This window comes from Lissotriton vulgaris, chromosome 6 (genome assembly GCF_964263255.1).
Source record: "Lissotriton vulgaris chromosome 6, aLisVul1.2, whole genome shotgun sequence".
NCBI classification, from domain to species: domain Eukaryota; kingdom Metazoa; phylum Chordata; class Amphibia; order Caudata; family Salamandridae; genus Lissotriton; species Lissotriton vulgaris.
The window spans coordinates 1,693,551,852-1,693,566,873 of record NC_141694.1 but is presented as its reverse complement, the minus strand read 5'-3'; the positions used below and the strand labels follow the sequence as shown (position 1 = coordinate 1,693,566,873).

Sequence of the window (15,022 nt, the reverse complement as noted above, 5' to 3'; positions counted from 1 at the left end):
TCTGTTCCTCCACCTGTGACTGCACAGGCAGCAAGAGTCATGGAAATGCTTTTATTTTCCATTCTGCAACACTGAGTCATGTAGGGAAGGGCATAGTCTGTGACATGTGCCCACTTTTGAGGTTTAAGCTATCCACCTGGCAAGCTGTGGTGGAGGCACCTCCCTGTCTTATTGTGTGCGGCAAGCCAGGCTTGATGTGTACTGTAACAAGGTCACATTTACAATATTTTCCCTATTTGTAGTCTTTGGTTTGCAGTGTTGTAGGTGGTCTAAGCAAAAAAACATTATTCTTTAGAGGTGGTGAAGAGCATGCGAGGCAACACATTTTCAAACAAAAAACTTAAAGCTCTCTACAACAAAAAGAATTAACACTTATTAACTAGGCAAAACTATACAAAAAGTCTATAAACATGGACAATACTAGACTAAAGAAAATTGTTCAATCATGCCCATGCAAAGCAGTAGAAACAACTAGTTTTATAATAATCTTTGAAAAATAGCCATGTCCCCTTGTGCTATTCTCAGCAGGACCCATGGTTCAGAGAAGACCAATTCCCAGTGCATGTGGTGGGAATGAGCCGCGGATTACGGATTATCTTTGAGATGGCGCCAAAACCAACCAGTATGGTGATTGTGAACGCTTAGCGTGACCACAACGTTTTTCTTCAATAGTAAAATGTATGTATGCTAACACTTAGGCTAGTATAGGGATTTTTCAAGAATTATTTAGAACTGGGTCCAACAGGCTCACTTCATTGGGATAGATTTTAAAAGATCCATATAGAATTGGCAACTATTCAAAATCTTTTGAAAGCTATCCAAAACCCTTTATGTAGCTGCACCTGAAAAATAACTCGGGGACTTTATCAACTGTGTAATGCCAGAATAAGCTTGTAAGCAGGGCCAGCCTTGGACATGAGCGAGCTTGGCCCAGGGTGTCTAGATTTAGACGGGTGCCCTATTAGTAGACCTAGAAAACTGTTTTCTTTTATTTCAGCTGACAGTGCGGGTTCATTATCTGTATAAACTTAATTGTCTCGGTTAATCTTCCTAGGGTTCCATTTCTCCCCATCCGCTCTTCTTTAACCTACGTCCCTTGCGCCTTCAATTTTTTTCTGAATATGTGTTTCAAGTGAAAGGGAAGGAGAACATGTGTGTTCCCAGGCCATTCACTACTGAGGCAATCAGCCAGGACCTGACCTGTACACCCAAAAGACCTGCCCTCCCCACTAAGATTATCATCGGCAGCAGAAAGAGTAGGGGAAAGACTAAGAGAAGATCAGTAGCAACATTTCCCCTTTTCCTCCACTAGGGATGTTCTGATAAAGCTAGTGCTACTAGCTAGAAGAGCGGCAATTAATATGTTACCCATGAATGAATGAATGTTATTTGTAAAAGCCCATTTGGCCTGGCTTTAGGCAAACAGAGGGCCCGATTCACAAAGCTAACTTATGACAAAATCCTAAATTAACTACTCATGGTATTCACAGAATGCACTTACGACTGTCTCAAGTTTACCTCCGCACTCGGGCCGATATTTCCGCACACGAGCATAAGCTCCCATGGTGGAAATTCCGCTCCGGGTGTGGAGCTTACACTCAGGGTGCGGAAATTCCGGCCCGAGTGCGGACGTAAAACTTAAGTGCATTCTGTGAATACCATGAGCAGTAAGTTTAGGATTTTGTCGTAAGTTTGTTCTGTGAATCGGGCCTATAATGTATACAGCAGATAACACTGTCACACTTCTCTCATTTTAACAGCAAGCATAGCACAAAGCAGCACTATTAAGTTGTGAGTCTTAGTGATGGCTATGATATTCTGCGTTTAGAAAAGGCAGAAGTGTACAGACGTTGATGGGGGACAATGGGAGGGTGGGTTAAGAGGGGCGCCAAATTTGGTTTTGCCTGGGACTCGATTTACGCAAAGATTGGCAAAGATGCGGCTAAGAGAATTGAATACTCAAGTGATATTTCTTCCCTTAATTCCCCTGTTCAAAAAGGAGATAGTTCATACCTGTATCTTTTTTCTTACACACAAAACTGTACAGAGCTTTTCTGCCTACCAGAGGAGCGAGCAATCAGATGTTGCCTTGACCATTCAGTGGAGCCTGACACTGAAACCAGACCTCAGAAACGCAAAGTAAACTCAACCACGTCACTTAGCAAATATTTTTAATATCCTACTGGTAGGTCAATGTACCTCTGCCGTTTGTCACTCCTATGTGCTGAAAATGCTATTGGAAACGGGAAGGCAGATTCCTTCCCGTAGACGGACCACTGTGTTGCAAAACTGGATTTTCGCTCCAGACAGTGGTGTGGCAGTCTATGGATTCAGTCAGCAATTTAAACATTTCTCAAATATTAACCCTTTCAAAATCAAGATTTCCAAGTCAAGCATTTTAATGATTTTACATTTTGCACTTTGATTCACAAACTCCATAATTCTTCCAAAAGAAAAGTTGTAAGCTCCACTGTTACAGAAATTATGCCTAACTGAGAATATTATTTTAAAGCCTTTTTCTTTCCCTGTGTTTTATTTGTATATGTATAAAAAACCATAAATTAAAAATGTTTAAAAAAGAAGGTTTTTCGAAAGGAACTGGAAGTCCAGGGCTTCGTGCAGCGGGTCATAAAGAAACAATGCCGCAAAACATTCTACACAGACCCAAACACTTGAAATACTGAAATTTGAAGTTCGAATACTAGCCCACATATAAGCAGGTTCTTTATCTAGGCAATCATTTTACAGAGTTCAGTGAATCCTTAGGTAAATATTTGGAACGGAATGTAGTAAGCCTATCCCAGGTTAAAGAACTCCACTGGAGGATGGGAAGTAAGCAATTTAATAAACAAAGCCTTTGAGGCCTGATCATTCGACTTGAAGTCCTTGTAGCTTTCAAAATCAAGATGTTTATAAAGATGAACACATGAGGTTTCGATACTGACAGATATCATTTCTTACACTGAGACATTGTTAAGGCGTGGCTTTTCTGTGCAATTGAAAAGGTATACAACCTTTACAACAAAACTTTTACAACGACCTACCATTACAACGCAACTTTTACCACGCAAACTATTACAACGCATTGCTCTGGGGGGCGCTCTAGGATAGGGAATAGGTTAATTTACTATCCAATAACCTTCCCTACTATCCACGGGGACTGGAGTTGGAATAGTAAATTAAACTATTCACTATCCAGCGCCTAAAAGCATTATGCGTTGTAATGGTATGCGTGGTAAAAAACGCGTTGTAAAGGTAGGCTTTGTAAAAGTATGAGTTGTAACGTCATACATCCATTGAAAATCATAGCAATAAAACAAGATAATACATGTATTTTATTTTTTATGACTTGTCTTTTTGGCTCATCTTTGGCTTAACAAATTGGAAAGTGCCAATAAAAAGTTTATTCTGTTCCTGTCCACAGTTTCACTGCACACTATTCCTGCAAGCAAGGCCAAAAGGACATGCTGGGCAATGAATGTGTGGCCTCTTATCCTGCACCCTGCTACAGACAAAAAACGATACACTTACTCTTAAATGTTCTCCCTATGAAACGAAACTTGATTTACTTCATGATATGAACCTATCAAAATGTGCAGGGTGATTTAGAGGTTGGAAAAGGCAGAACATCTTCCAAATAGTACGCAGGCCCCATCTCCTGACCTCGTTGTTTCCAGACTCCATTTTGAGGTGGTTGAGCGGCAGGGCTTCTGCTGGTGGAGCCTTCATGGGCCCTGCTGGTTGAACCTCTTTACCTGGAATCCATCCACCATCGGGCAGCTGGACACTGTGCTGCTCTCCATGCCCTCTATAGGGTGTCTTGAACCTCAATGGATATCAATATCTGTTCATGCTTTGTGAGTTGGGGCCAGTGTTTTTTTTTGTATTTCTCAAACAAATTCTTGCTCTGTGAGTGTGTTGGGAAAATAAAAATAACTAATGTCGAGAGGGCAAAAAAAGCATGGCTTCCTCCCAGCATTCGGCTCTGCATTAACTGCATTCACTGCACCTGTGTGCGCACTTATGGTAGGGATTCCAGCCAGGGGGCGGGAACCTATTCAGGGGGCGGGCCGTTCTCCACTAGGGGAGTGGAGTTGAGGGCCTCTGCAGATCTGGCTTGCTGTTGACTATATGCAAACATGTAAATGACTCTAATAGTTAAATATTGTGGTAACATTTCATTCCAGTTACAACATTGCTTTATTGTTAGTATTTTCATTTTTTTTCAGATCTCCAGCCACACACTGAATACATCTTCATACTCACAGCGTGCACGACTTTGGGTTGTACTTCCAGCCGGCCTTCCACTGTTCGAACACAGGAGGCAGCTCCGGAGGGTAAGAACAATGTTGATCTTAAGATATTTCATGTAGGGTGTGTATGCATTTGCAAATACAACTATCAGATTTACAAATCTCTAGTCTGCAGTGGAGGCCGGCATGGACCGGGGGTCAATAAAAAATAAAATTAAACTTACTTCCTCGTCGCACCTCTCCTCCTCATCCCTCCGGCCGGAACACAGAGCAGGAAGCACCCAGGCTCCCCTGAGCCAATCACAATGCTGCAATGCAGCGTTGTGATTAGTCTGAGCGCCGTGGTTCGGTGCTCAGACTGGGACTGGGAGTCTGGGCATGTTTTCATCCCAGGCTGAAATGTAGCCTGGGTGGAGAACATGCTAAGTGTGCATGATTGTTTGGCCGGGCCGAGGCAGCCGGCCAAACATTCAAGCGCACGTAGGGAGTGAAAACCACTTCTCCCTTCCCCTGCTCTGTCCGCAGAGCAGCCCTGCCAGTCCCGCCTGGCATACCTACTGTGCCCCCAACAAAAAAAATGAAATGATAATAACATTGAGTTATTATAATTTTATTTTTCCTTACACTGCTGAAAAGCAGTGGGGCGACACTAAGGTGGAGGAGCCGCCACTTCTAGTCAGGCATCTGAGATAAGTGGTATGAGCACCGGAGATGTATGAGCCAACAGAATCAAATTTCATATGGATAGATGGGACCTGCATGTTTTGTAATTTCTGGATTGGCAGGTTGAAAATTATGTAAAATCGGTACACTCCCTAATTTGCCAAATGTATGTTTTTAATCAAATTTAATAAAAAAACAATCCCGGGTGAAATTTCCAGGACGCAGGTGTAAGCTCACATAATTAAAGTTATGCTTTTTACACGAAATTCGTGAAATAATGCTATTACACCACATCACGTAATTATGTGTCATTTGTGGCAACAATTTAGCGCACGGAAATAACGCAAACAACAAGAAGGTGAGCGCCTGCTGTTGAGGCGCTTGAGTTTTTAAAAAACTATTTTTAGCACCAAATGCATCAACATGCTAAAAATTGAAGCACAGACACATTCAATGCTACAGTTTACCACATACTGATTTTGAATTTTGTGTGTTTGTGCATATTTTGTCAGAAATGTACGTAGTTATTGAGAAGCAAATTAGTCAAACTTTACACACCTAACAAGTTCTGGCTTTTTGTCAATGCCCTTATATTGTCAGGAAAAGCTAGAATCTTCTTTCATATGGACTCCAAAAAGTTGATTGACCATCTCACCTTATTCGCAGAAAGAACATTCTCTTAAAAAGTACAGATTGCCACTTAAAATTCAACATGTACTTCTGTGTATCCTTTCCTGTAAAGGTTATCGCAGTGTACAACACAAATGTCCTCAATCACAAGAGCAGATGCACTTTGCAAATTAAGCTCTGTGCAAATTGTACCAAAACTTTATTCGAGGGTGCACTTTGCACATGCAGATTTGGGTTATGTGGTATCTATGGTTCTGTCTCTCTGTCTATCTATATTCTTATCTGTCTCTATTGCTTAGAATGCTCTCTTTAGGTTCTATCCTGCATGTTCTACCTTTTGTGAGTTACTGCCTGATTCCTGTTCATAGCTGACGTTGCTTCGTGTTTGCTGTGAAGGTTGCTTATTAAAGAACCTATACTTCACCAGTCTCTTAACCGCCTTTCATTGAAGACTGGATGTAACATTTGGCGACGCTTGGGATTTTTCCTGGACTTCCTTCACATCTTCAGCATCCACAGAAGTACTGGGAGGCCTTCTCGACCATCCGAGTGCGCTAGAACTGTTTCCACAAGAAACGCGTATCCTCTTCAAAAGGTCGTATGAAAACTTTTATTTCCTGACAGTTCTTACCTGTCTTGCGCCACCTTCATCTTCACTGCGCACCTCCTTTCCTCGAGCGAGTTTTCCTCGAGCGCCATAGACTCTACGTTCCTCTCTCTCGAGCGAGTCCCTGCTTGAGGATTCCATTCGAACGTACTCTTCTGAGTCTTCTCTCCCGGCCATTTTCGTCCCTCCTCCCAGTCAGCCTCTGCGCACGTCACAGCCTTCCTCCAGTTCACGACGGAGTGACGCGCTTCACGTTGTTTTACACTACGTGACTCCATCTTGGTGCAGTTCACGCATCTCTCCTACCTTCATTTGCATGCGCTGTCAGTTTCATGCGCTCGCTTCTTCAAGATCATCGCATCTCATCGTCACGGTGGACAACGTGTTCTTCATTGTTTTTACAGCGTTTTTTCATTATTATTCTATTTTTTTCATTACGCTGTTCTGGACTTCAAGCAGTTTATTCGCCTTCAGGTTTGGTTTTGTTCTATTCAAGTCTGTGGTTCTGCTTCTGCCACGGCACATCTCCTTGAATTCTACTCGATGATGTGCACATCTTACCAAGTACTCTAACCCTTAATTGAGAGAGACCTTTTTTTTTATTGTGTGTTTTTTTTACCTTTTCTTTTTGTTTTTATTGTGTTCTCTGTACACATTGTTGCTTTGATATGTCGCAAAACATTGTCACTCCTCCTTATTTTCTTCCTGATCCTGGTGTACCTAAAACTAAATGGAAACAATGGTTCAAGGGTTTTGGCAGTTATATTATTGCTTTAGATGGTCAAAAATATGAACCAGACAGGAAATTAGCCTTACTCTATAACAGTCTTGGAGCAGAAGGTCAACGTATTTTTGACCATTTACCTGTTTCTCCTCAACCTCATGAAACTGAGTGGGATTGTTTTCAGGAAGCTGTTTCTAGGTTAGCCAAATATTTCATTGATGAAACCAGTGTTGTGGTAGAGCGTCACAAATTCTATACCTGACATCAGTTCGAGTATGAGTCAATTGACACTTTCTTGACAGAACTTAGAGTTTTGATAGCAACTTGTGAATTTGATGGTAATATTGATTCTTACCTCAGAGATCAAATAGTGGTTAATTGTTATAACAAAAAGGTCCAAGAGAGATTGCTTTGTTGTAGGGATCCATCTCTCAACGAAACTCTTGAGCTTGCGAGAGGAATTGAGAGATCTGTCTCTTCTCAAAGGGTTTTGAACAAAAATAAAGGTGAAGCTGTAACTGAAGCTGTCAATGCTCTAAACATCAAACCCAAGCCTTTCCAATTTAAGAACAAAGATTCCAGAGAACCAAAAAAAAGCTTTGCATGTTTCAGGTGTGGTTCTTCTTCACATCTTGCCAATTCCAAAAGTTGCCCAGCTCTTAGTAAAACTTGTCTTAATTGTAAACGTACTGGTCACTTCACCAGGGTATGTAACAGAAATCCTGTAAAAGTTAATGCGATAGAAAATGTTGAATTTTCTGAACCTGAGAATGTATGTACAGTTGTCTCTTCTAAAAAGATTGTTTTGTACATTGATGCTGAGTTGGATGATGGTGGTCCTATCTGCGATATCACCATTGGTGATACAGTAATCCAAGTGACGGTGGATTCTGGTTCTCCGATCACCTTTGTCACTGACATTTTATATAATTTACACTGGAGTTCGTCCCAACTTTTCCCTCCTGACATTCACACCATTTCTTTTGGTGGCCATTCCATTGACATGCTGGGATTTTTCAATGATACCATAAAGTTTGAGGACAGGTCTATTGCTACAAAAATATATGTTGCTAAAAATGGGTACAACATTTTGGGATGGAAAGACCAGGGCAAATTCGGCATGGTTTTAAGACCAGGCACTTCTTGTCCTATCTCCTTGGTCGATGTTTGTTCCTCCTCTAATCTTGCCTTACACCAACTTTTAGCCAAACATAGTGCTCTGTTCAGGGACAAGCTGGGTCTTGTCCATGACTTTGAGCATCGCATTGTTCTCAAAAAGGATGCCATTCCTGTTGTCCATAAAGTCAGGAATGTTCCCCTATCTGTTAGGTCTCAACTCAAACTACACTTAGAGCAGCTATGCCTTGACAAAGTTATTGAGCCTATAAATTCGTCTGAATGGGTCGCCCCCATTGTTATCGCGAAGAAAAAGGGTAGCAAAGACATAAGATTATGCATTGATTTAAGGTCCTTAAACAAAAATATTTTAATAGATTGCTTTCCCCTACCCAAAATCCAAGACATGTTGGCCCAAATTGGTGATTCTAAAGTTTTTTCTTGTCTGGACTTAAGGTCTGCCTATCACCAGGTTGAACTCTGTGAAGACTCCCGTGATTTGACTTCTTTTAATACACCTTTTGGTCCCTATAGATTCTTACGCATGCCTTTTGGGCTTGCGTCTGCTGCCTCTGTCTTCCAGAAGCTTATGTACAAAATGTTTGGTAATTGTAGCAATGTGTTGGCTTACCAAGATGACATTCTCATCTATTCTAAATGTGAGGATGATCATATAAAGAAACTTTCTGAAGTGTTGAACATTCTTGAAACCAATGGTTTTACTGTAAAAAAAGAGAAGTGTAAGTTCATGGTTGACAGTATTGATTATCTTGGCCATCACATCTCCAGCAGTGGCATCTCGCCCAAACAAGATCTTGTTAAAGCCATTGTGGATAGTCCCAGTCCGGAAAACAAAGATCAACTCAGGTCTTTCCTCAGTGTTTGCGAGTATTATTCAAGATTTGTGGATTGTTTTGCCTTGCAAACTGAACCTTTAAGAAAATTGCTCAAGAAAGGTGAAAAGTTTGTTTGGGATGATTCTCTTAACAGGACTTTTGTGCACTTAAAGAAGCTCATTGTTCAGGCCCCCTCTCTTCATTCCTTTAGAGATGATATTCAATCAGTTGTCACGGTGGATGCAAGTGGCATCAGATTAAGGGCTGTCTTGTCTCAGTTGGTTGATGGTGTGGAACAGACTGTTGGCTTTGCTTCCAGATCCCTTTCTCCTGCAGAGAGCAGATACAGCACCATTGAGAGGGAAGCTCTGGCTTGTCTTTGGGCCACCAAGCATTTCGAGACTTACCTTTGGGGTAGAAGATTTATTTTGGTGACCGACCATAAACCCTTAGTGTTCCTTTTGTCCAACAAAGACCACAATAGTCTCAGTCCTCGTTTAGTCAGGTTACTTTCAAGGATGTACGATTTTAATTTCTCTATTTCTCACATCCCTGGAGGCAAAAATACCCGTGCTGACTTCCTTTCTAGATGTCCCCTTAAGGATTCTGAAGATGCTTCTTCCCTTTGTGAGGACTCTGAGTGCGTTGTAGGTATGGTTGATGATTTGTTGTTCTCTGAGAATATCATCAGCAAGGATGAGTGGTTGGATTGTGTTAAATTGGACACGGTCCAAAATTTAGTCAAGAGTCATGTTATCAAGGGCTGGCCCGATGACAGGAATCTTGATTCTGGTTTACGTTTGTTTGCCAAAGTCAAAGATGAACTTACTGTAGAGGATGATTTTTTGATGAGGGGCTCCTTGTTAATTCCTCCTAACAAGCTGAAAGTGAAATTGTTGAATTTGGCTCATCTTGGTCATCTTGGGATCACCGGTACCAAGAAAAGGTTAAGACTCTACTACTGGTGGCCTAATCTTGATGTTGATGTTGAAAACTTTGTTGGTAGGTGTTCCTGTTGTTTTGAAGATGACAAGTCTCTCAAGCTGCGGAATACCCCCCTTATTCCTGTTCCTTACCCTCAGGGCCCCTGGGAGAAACTGGGCATTGATTTTATTGGTCCTATGTACAACTTGAAGCCCCATTTAAGATTTGCCATAGTCTTGGTGGATTATTTTTCCAAGTGGGTTGAGTGCAAGTTCATGTCTGATCCCTCCACGGTTGGTGTCATTGATTTTCTGGATGACCTCTTTCACAGAGAAGGGATCCCTAAGTTTCTAGTCTCTGACAATGGTGTCCAGTTCAAGTCCCATGTCACTCAAAAGTTTTTATCTAATCTTGACATCAAACACTTGACTGTTGCCCTTTACAGTCCACAAGGAAATGGCATGGTCGAAAGGGTTAACAGGATGCTAAAAGACACTATCCAGTTAGCCTGCATGCAAAATTTGGATGTTCCCAAAGCTGTCAAAGAAAGGTTGTGGAGTTATCACAATACTCCCCATTCCACAACTGGCATTACCCCTTTTGTCTTGTTAAAGAAACGTTTTGGCTCTTCCAAGCTTAGTCCCCCCTGGGTTCTTGACAAGACAAAGGTTGATGGGAAATTACCCAACGTTGATCAGGTTCGCAACAAGGTTGTTTCTATGCAAAACAAGATGAAAATTGCCTATGATGACAAATTCAAAACTAAAGTGATTCCTTTAAATGTGGGTGATTCCGTCAAAGTCAAGAGACCTCTGAAAAACAGTAGTCTAACTTCAAAATTCTATCCTACTGCTAAAGTTATCAGAGTCTCCAAGAATGCTGTGTTACTTTCAAATGGGAAGTGGTGGAGCAAAAGAAATGTCGTGGTTGTCAATCCTCCTGTTTCCAAAGTCTACAAAGGTCAAAAGGACAGCTACTCTTCAGTTTCATCTTCTCTGGATTTTCAGCCCTCCACGACTTCTCCTCAAAGAGACTCTTCCTTCATTTCTGGTGTTGATGATCCGGAACGTCCATGTTCTTCTTCCTTGCTATTGGACCAATGTTCTTCTTCTGATGTCATCGATGATGTTTGTGCCTCTAATGTTTTTCCTGATGGTTCTGACTCTGCCACAAATGTCATTTCTGCTCAATTTGATCTTCCTCCTGTCCTCAGGCGGAGTTCTCGCAACACTTGTGTCCCAGCTTATCTAAAGGACTATTATCTTTAATCTGTTTTTTTTCTATCCCTCTCTCTTTCTTCTTCCTTCTTTTTCGTTTTGGGGAAGGGAGATGTGTGTATCTATGGTTCTGTCTCTCTGTCTATCTATATTCTTATCTGTCTCTATTGCTTAGAATGCTCTCTTTAGGTTCTATCCTGCATGTTCTACCTTTTGTGAGTTACTGCCTGATTCCTGTTCAGAGCTGACGTTGCTTCGTGTTTGCTGTGAAGGTTGCTTATTAAAGAACCTATACTTCACCAGTCTCTTAACCGTCTTTCATTGAAGACTGGATGTAACAGGTTAACCAATAGGAAGGCCCGCACATTCAAAAGAAGTGTAATAAATATTTTTGGAGGTTGCTAAATCAGGCCAATCAGCTCTAGATATGCCAGAACTACTGGGACGAAAACGCCATCATTTCAGGTAACATGATCTGGCCCCGAAACTCAGATAAGCTTGTCTGACACTAGTTTCATATACACCACTGCTGCTTGAGTTATTCAATCCTGCGACAGGAAGTGTGAACAAAGCAAACACAAGGAGATGATGGATAGAGCGCTGAAACATTTTCTGACACTCACCTCCAGTCACAGATCTGGGTTGAATCCATCTTCGTTCTTTAGCTCACTTTGCCACCCTAGTTCAGACACAGCTATATGCAAATCAGCCTTGACCCTGTGCCTCATCGGAACAGTCCAGCCGGAACTGCCAAGCCATGTCTTCCCTGGACCGAAAGCAAGCATCCTGGGACCGGTTTCGGGCTAACAGCCATCATCAGCCAAGCTAGCTTGAATCCCGTGGCAAAGTGAGCAAGGGACCCTCGACTGGGCATACCCCAGGAAGTGTGAGTCAGAACCAATTATCCCAAAGTTGATCCTTGAGTGGGGTAAAGTGAAAGTCAGTGGACTAGGTGCAGTGCATAGAGACGTTATTGTTACAAGAGCTGGGAATAAAGTTCTCTTGGGTCATCAAATTGAAATTGCTGCAAAATTCACTGACCACTAGGCTGATGTGTTGGCGACTCTATATTGATTATACTAGGAGGAGCAAATGTAGTAGTTTATTTGAATAGTTCACTAGTAAAAATCTAAAACTAACCTGTCATGTTAAAACTCACACTTGCATAATAGCCAGGAAAAAGATCTGCAGCATAGCTACATACACAGCTGCATTTTTATGAATAGTCATGCAGTGTGCTTGCTAACAGATCAACTACTAGGTACAGACGGTGAGAAAAGTGGCCTAATGCGGTTTGCTGCAATATCTTGCAGTGCAAGAGGCCCCCGGCCTTCCGGGGCCCTCAGCCAACCTAAGGCCTAGGAATATCTGCAAGATACAGGAATGCCAGGGCCCCTCACCATATTTTGTGGTATGTCCCTGTATGAGAACCAACTACCTTGTGGCCAGGTCTGGCTTTGGGGCAGTGCGACCTGTGTGGCCGCACTGGGCGCTGACCTCTGGAGGGGGCGCTGACCTCAGTCAGAGGCACTGTGCTTAGCAGTAACTTATGGTTGGAGAGATGGGGGGCACTTTTGCCCGGTGGTAGTGGGAGAATCTGAGGAGGTGGTCATGGAGTGTGGGGGCGCCAACATTTGTGTTGCACCGGGTGCCACCAGCGCTGAAGCCAGCCCTGCTTGTAGCTCCTCCAATAGGGGCGTCAATAGGGAAGTCAGCTCAGAGGTTGAGTGCTAGATGAAGTGCACTATGTACCTTATTGTGCCTTTTTGATAAAGTACATAGTGCACAATAAAACATAGTGAATGGTTGGCATTGCATAACAATGGAATTCTTCAGTTCTCCCTGTCTATCCATATGATTAATAAGTATCTTTATATCCATAGGAGTATGGTTAAAGCCTCAGCATATCATAGTCAACTCAACATCTGTCGAGCTTCACTGGGATGAACCAGAAAAAGCCAATGGAATCATTACAGGATACAGATTGGCACGTGACGGGGAAGCTGTCTTCAGCGGCATGAGTGGTGAAATGAATTTTACGGATGCAGGTCTGCAGCCCAACAGCAGGTATTCTAAAATGAAATCGGAATTTGATATGTGCAATATTTTAAACTAAAGCAGTGATTATCAATTATATTGCATTTCTGCATGCGGCATACAGTGTCTTCACTTCCTCTCTCCAAAGATCAATATTGCTCAGCTAATGTTAATAAAAAGAGATCTTTATGTGAGCTTTGTCGCTGGATACATTGAAGGTCCTTGTATTGACCGAGTTCTTTCAAACTTGCTTCATAACCAGGGATGGATTATCAATTAAAAGAAGATAAAATGAAGAACTGAATTACTTTGAGGTATAATCCACGTTTATGAAATTGTCAGTGTAAGAAAATACATCGACGTCTTCTGCTAGCACGTTTTTGTATTGAATAGCAATGGTATAGTTATTATAAGCAACACCGAGCTTGCGCATGCGTCCTACCTGCTTGTGAGCCAAGTAAATCCATGTCAATTAGCAAATTTCCTTTACTTTTGATCTCGGTAACTGAATAATAACCAGTGTAGCAAAACACAGGATGGTAAGATGCGCATTATATTTTCTAAGCAACATATGATGGAGAACAGATAATATAAACCTTATTTATTTTTATATAGCGCACAAACTCATCCCAAGGGCTTTGGAGCGCTTTATATGAGAATCAGTCACATTACACAAGGTCCGATTCATGTTTTTTTTTTATCCACGGAAGATTAAGTTATGTGCCCTGAATCACATGATGTTAAGCCACCAGGGCTCAAACCTGGTTCCTCAGTTCCAAAGTTGGCAACTGGCTGTAGGGCCGCATCCTCTCAACAATTTCACCTCTGCAGGAAATGGGAAGGGGGTCAAAGCAGAAGAGGGGTGGAGGGCATGAAGGGAAGTGCACTTTGTGGAGTAGGAGCAAAGAGGAAGGAACAAAAGAAAGAACATGAGGTTGGTGGTAGAGATACTCAGCATCATGTTTAAGGTGGCAGTGATACACCACCAAGGAATCATCAAAGAACGCAAATTCACTCAAAATGAGTGGATGAAAATGTATAAATCTTTTTGTTGAATGTTAATAGGTTATAGCGACAGGGGACTAGTAATAATTGGAAACTGGCAACAATCCTGAGCCAACCAGATGAACAATAATCAAAATATATTAGTGACGACTGCCTCTTAGTAAGCGTGTTCCTTTACAAACACTTTACTGATAAAGAGGAAAACTCATATTGATAATCACACAAGAATAATGTTTAGAAAATATGGTGAATAATACATGCTGCCATGAGAATTATACACAGTTTGTTTGGTTTTGTTGGGAACAAATCTCTGTCCACTAAGGAAATTCATTAAAAAGAATAGACAGCTTCAGAGTGACGTTTGAAGGCAGATTGTCAGATCTTACAGCCATTGTTATGTTATTTTATGCTTACTTGTAAAGTGCCCTATCGCCCATGTGGCTATCCTGGAACTCAGCAGGGGTGTATGCCTAGACCGAGGTTGGCTAACTGAAAGCCAGGTCTTGAGCTTCTCGTAGAATTGCAAAAAGGGTATGGAGGCTCTGATGTCGGGTGGGAGGTCGTTCCACGCTTTAGGCCCAACGCTGTGCTCCGGAACAGATACCATGAATGCCTGGGATAAGTGCGAGTACAGGTCATGTGGAGTGGAGGTGTCTGTCTGGCACATGGGAAGGAGATGCAACTGATCAGGTAGGTGGGGCCTAGGTTGTGTAGTGCCTTGAATGTGAGTGTGATGAGTTTGAAATTAGCACATTTGCGTATTGGGAGCCAGTGGAGTTCCCTGAGGTGTGGGGTCATGTGAGTTCTGTGTGGGAAGTTCAGGATGAGTCTGGCTCAAGAGTTCTGGATGGTTACTAGTCTTCTGGTGAGTTGCTTGGTGATGCCTATTAACAAGAAGTTCTTCTTGTTTCCCTTTTGCACTCTACCAATTACATAATAAAACTGATGTTGGTGATTTTTCTTCATCACAAGAATTAAAGTGAACTCAAACTTCAATAGATCATACGCAC

General features: G+C 42.0%; 1 protein-coding gene across 1 annotated transcript in view; it reads left to right on the top strand.

The window, feature by feature from the left end:
• USH2A (usherin) overlaps positions 1 to 15,022 on the top strand; it is a 2,319,650-nt gene that overhangs the window by 1,776,480 nt on the left and 528,148 nt on the right. The window contains exons 46-47 of the mRNA XM_086925936.1: positions 4,230 to 4,337; positions 12,854 to 13,037. Of these exons, the coding sequence (XP_086782062.1) occupies positions 4,230 to 4,337; positions 12,854 to 13,037 (292 nt within the window). The remainder of the gene's footprint in view (positions 1 to 4,229; positions 4,338 to 12,853; positions 13,038 to 15,022) is intronic.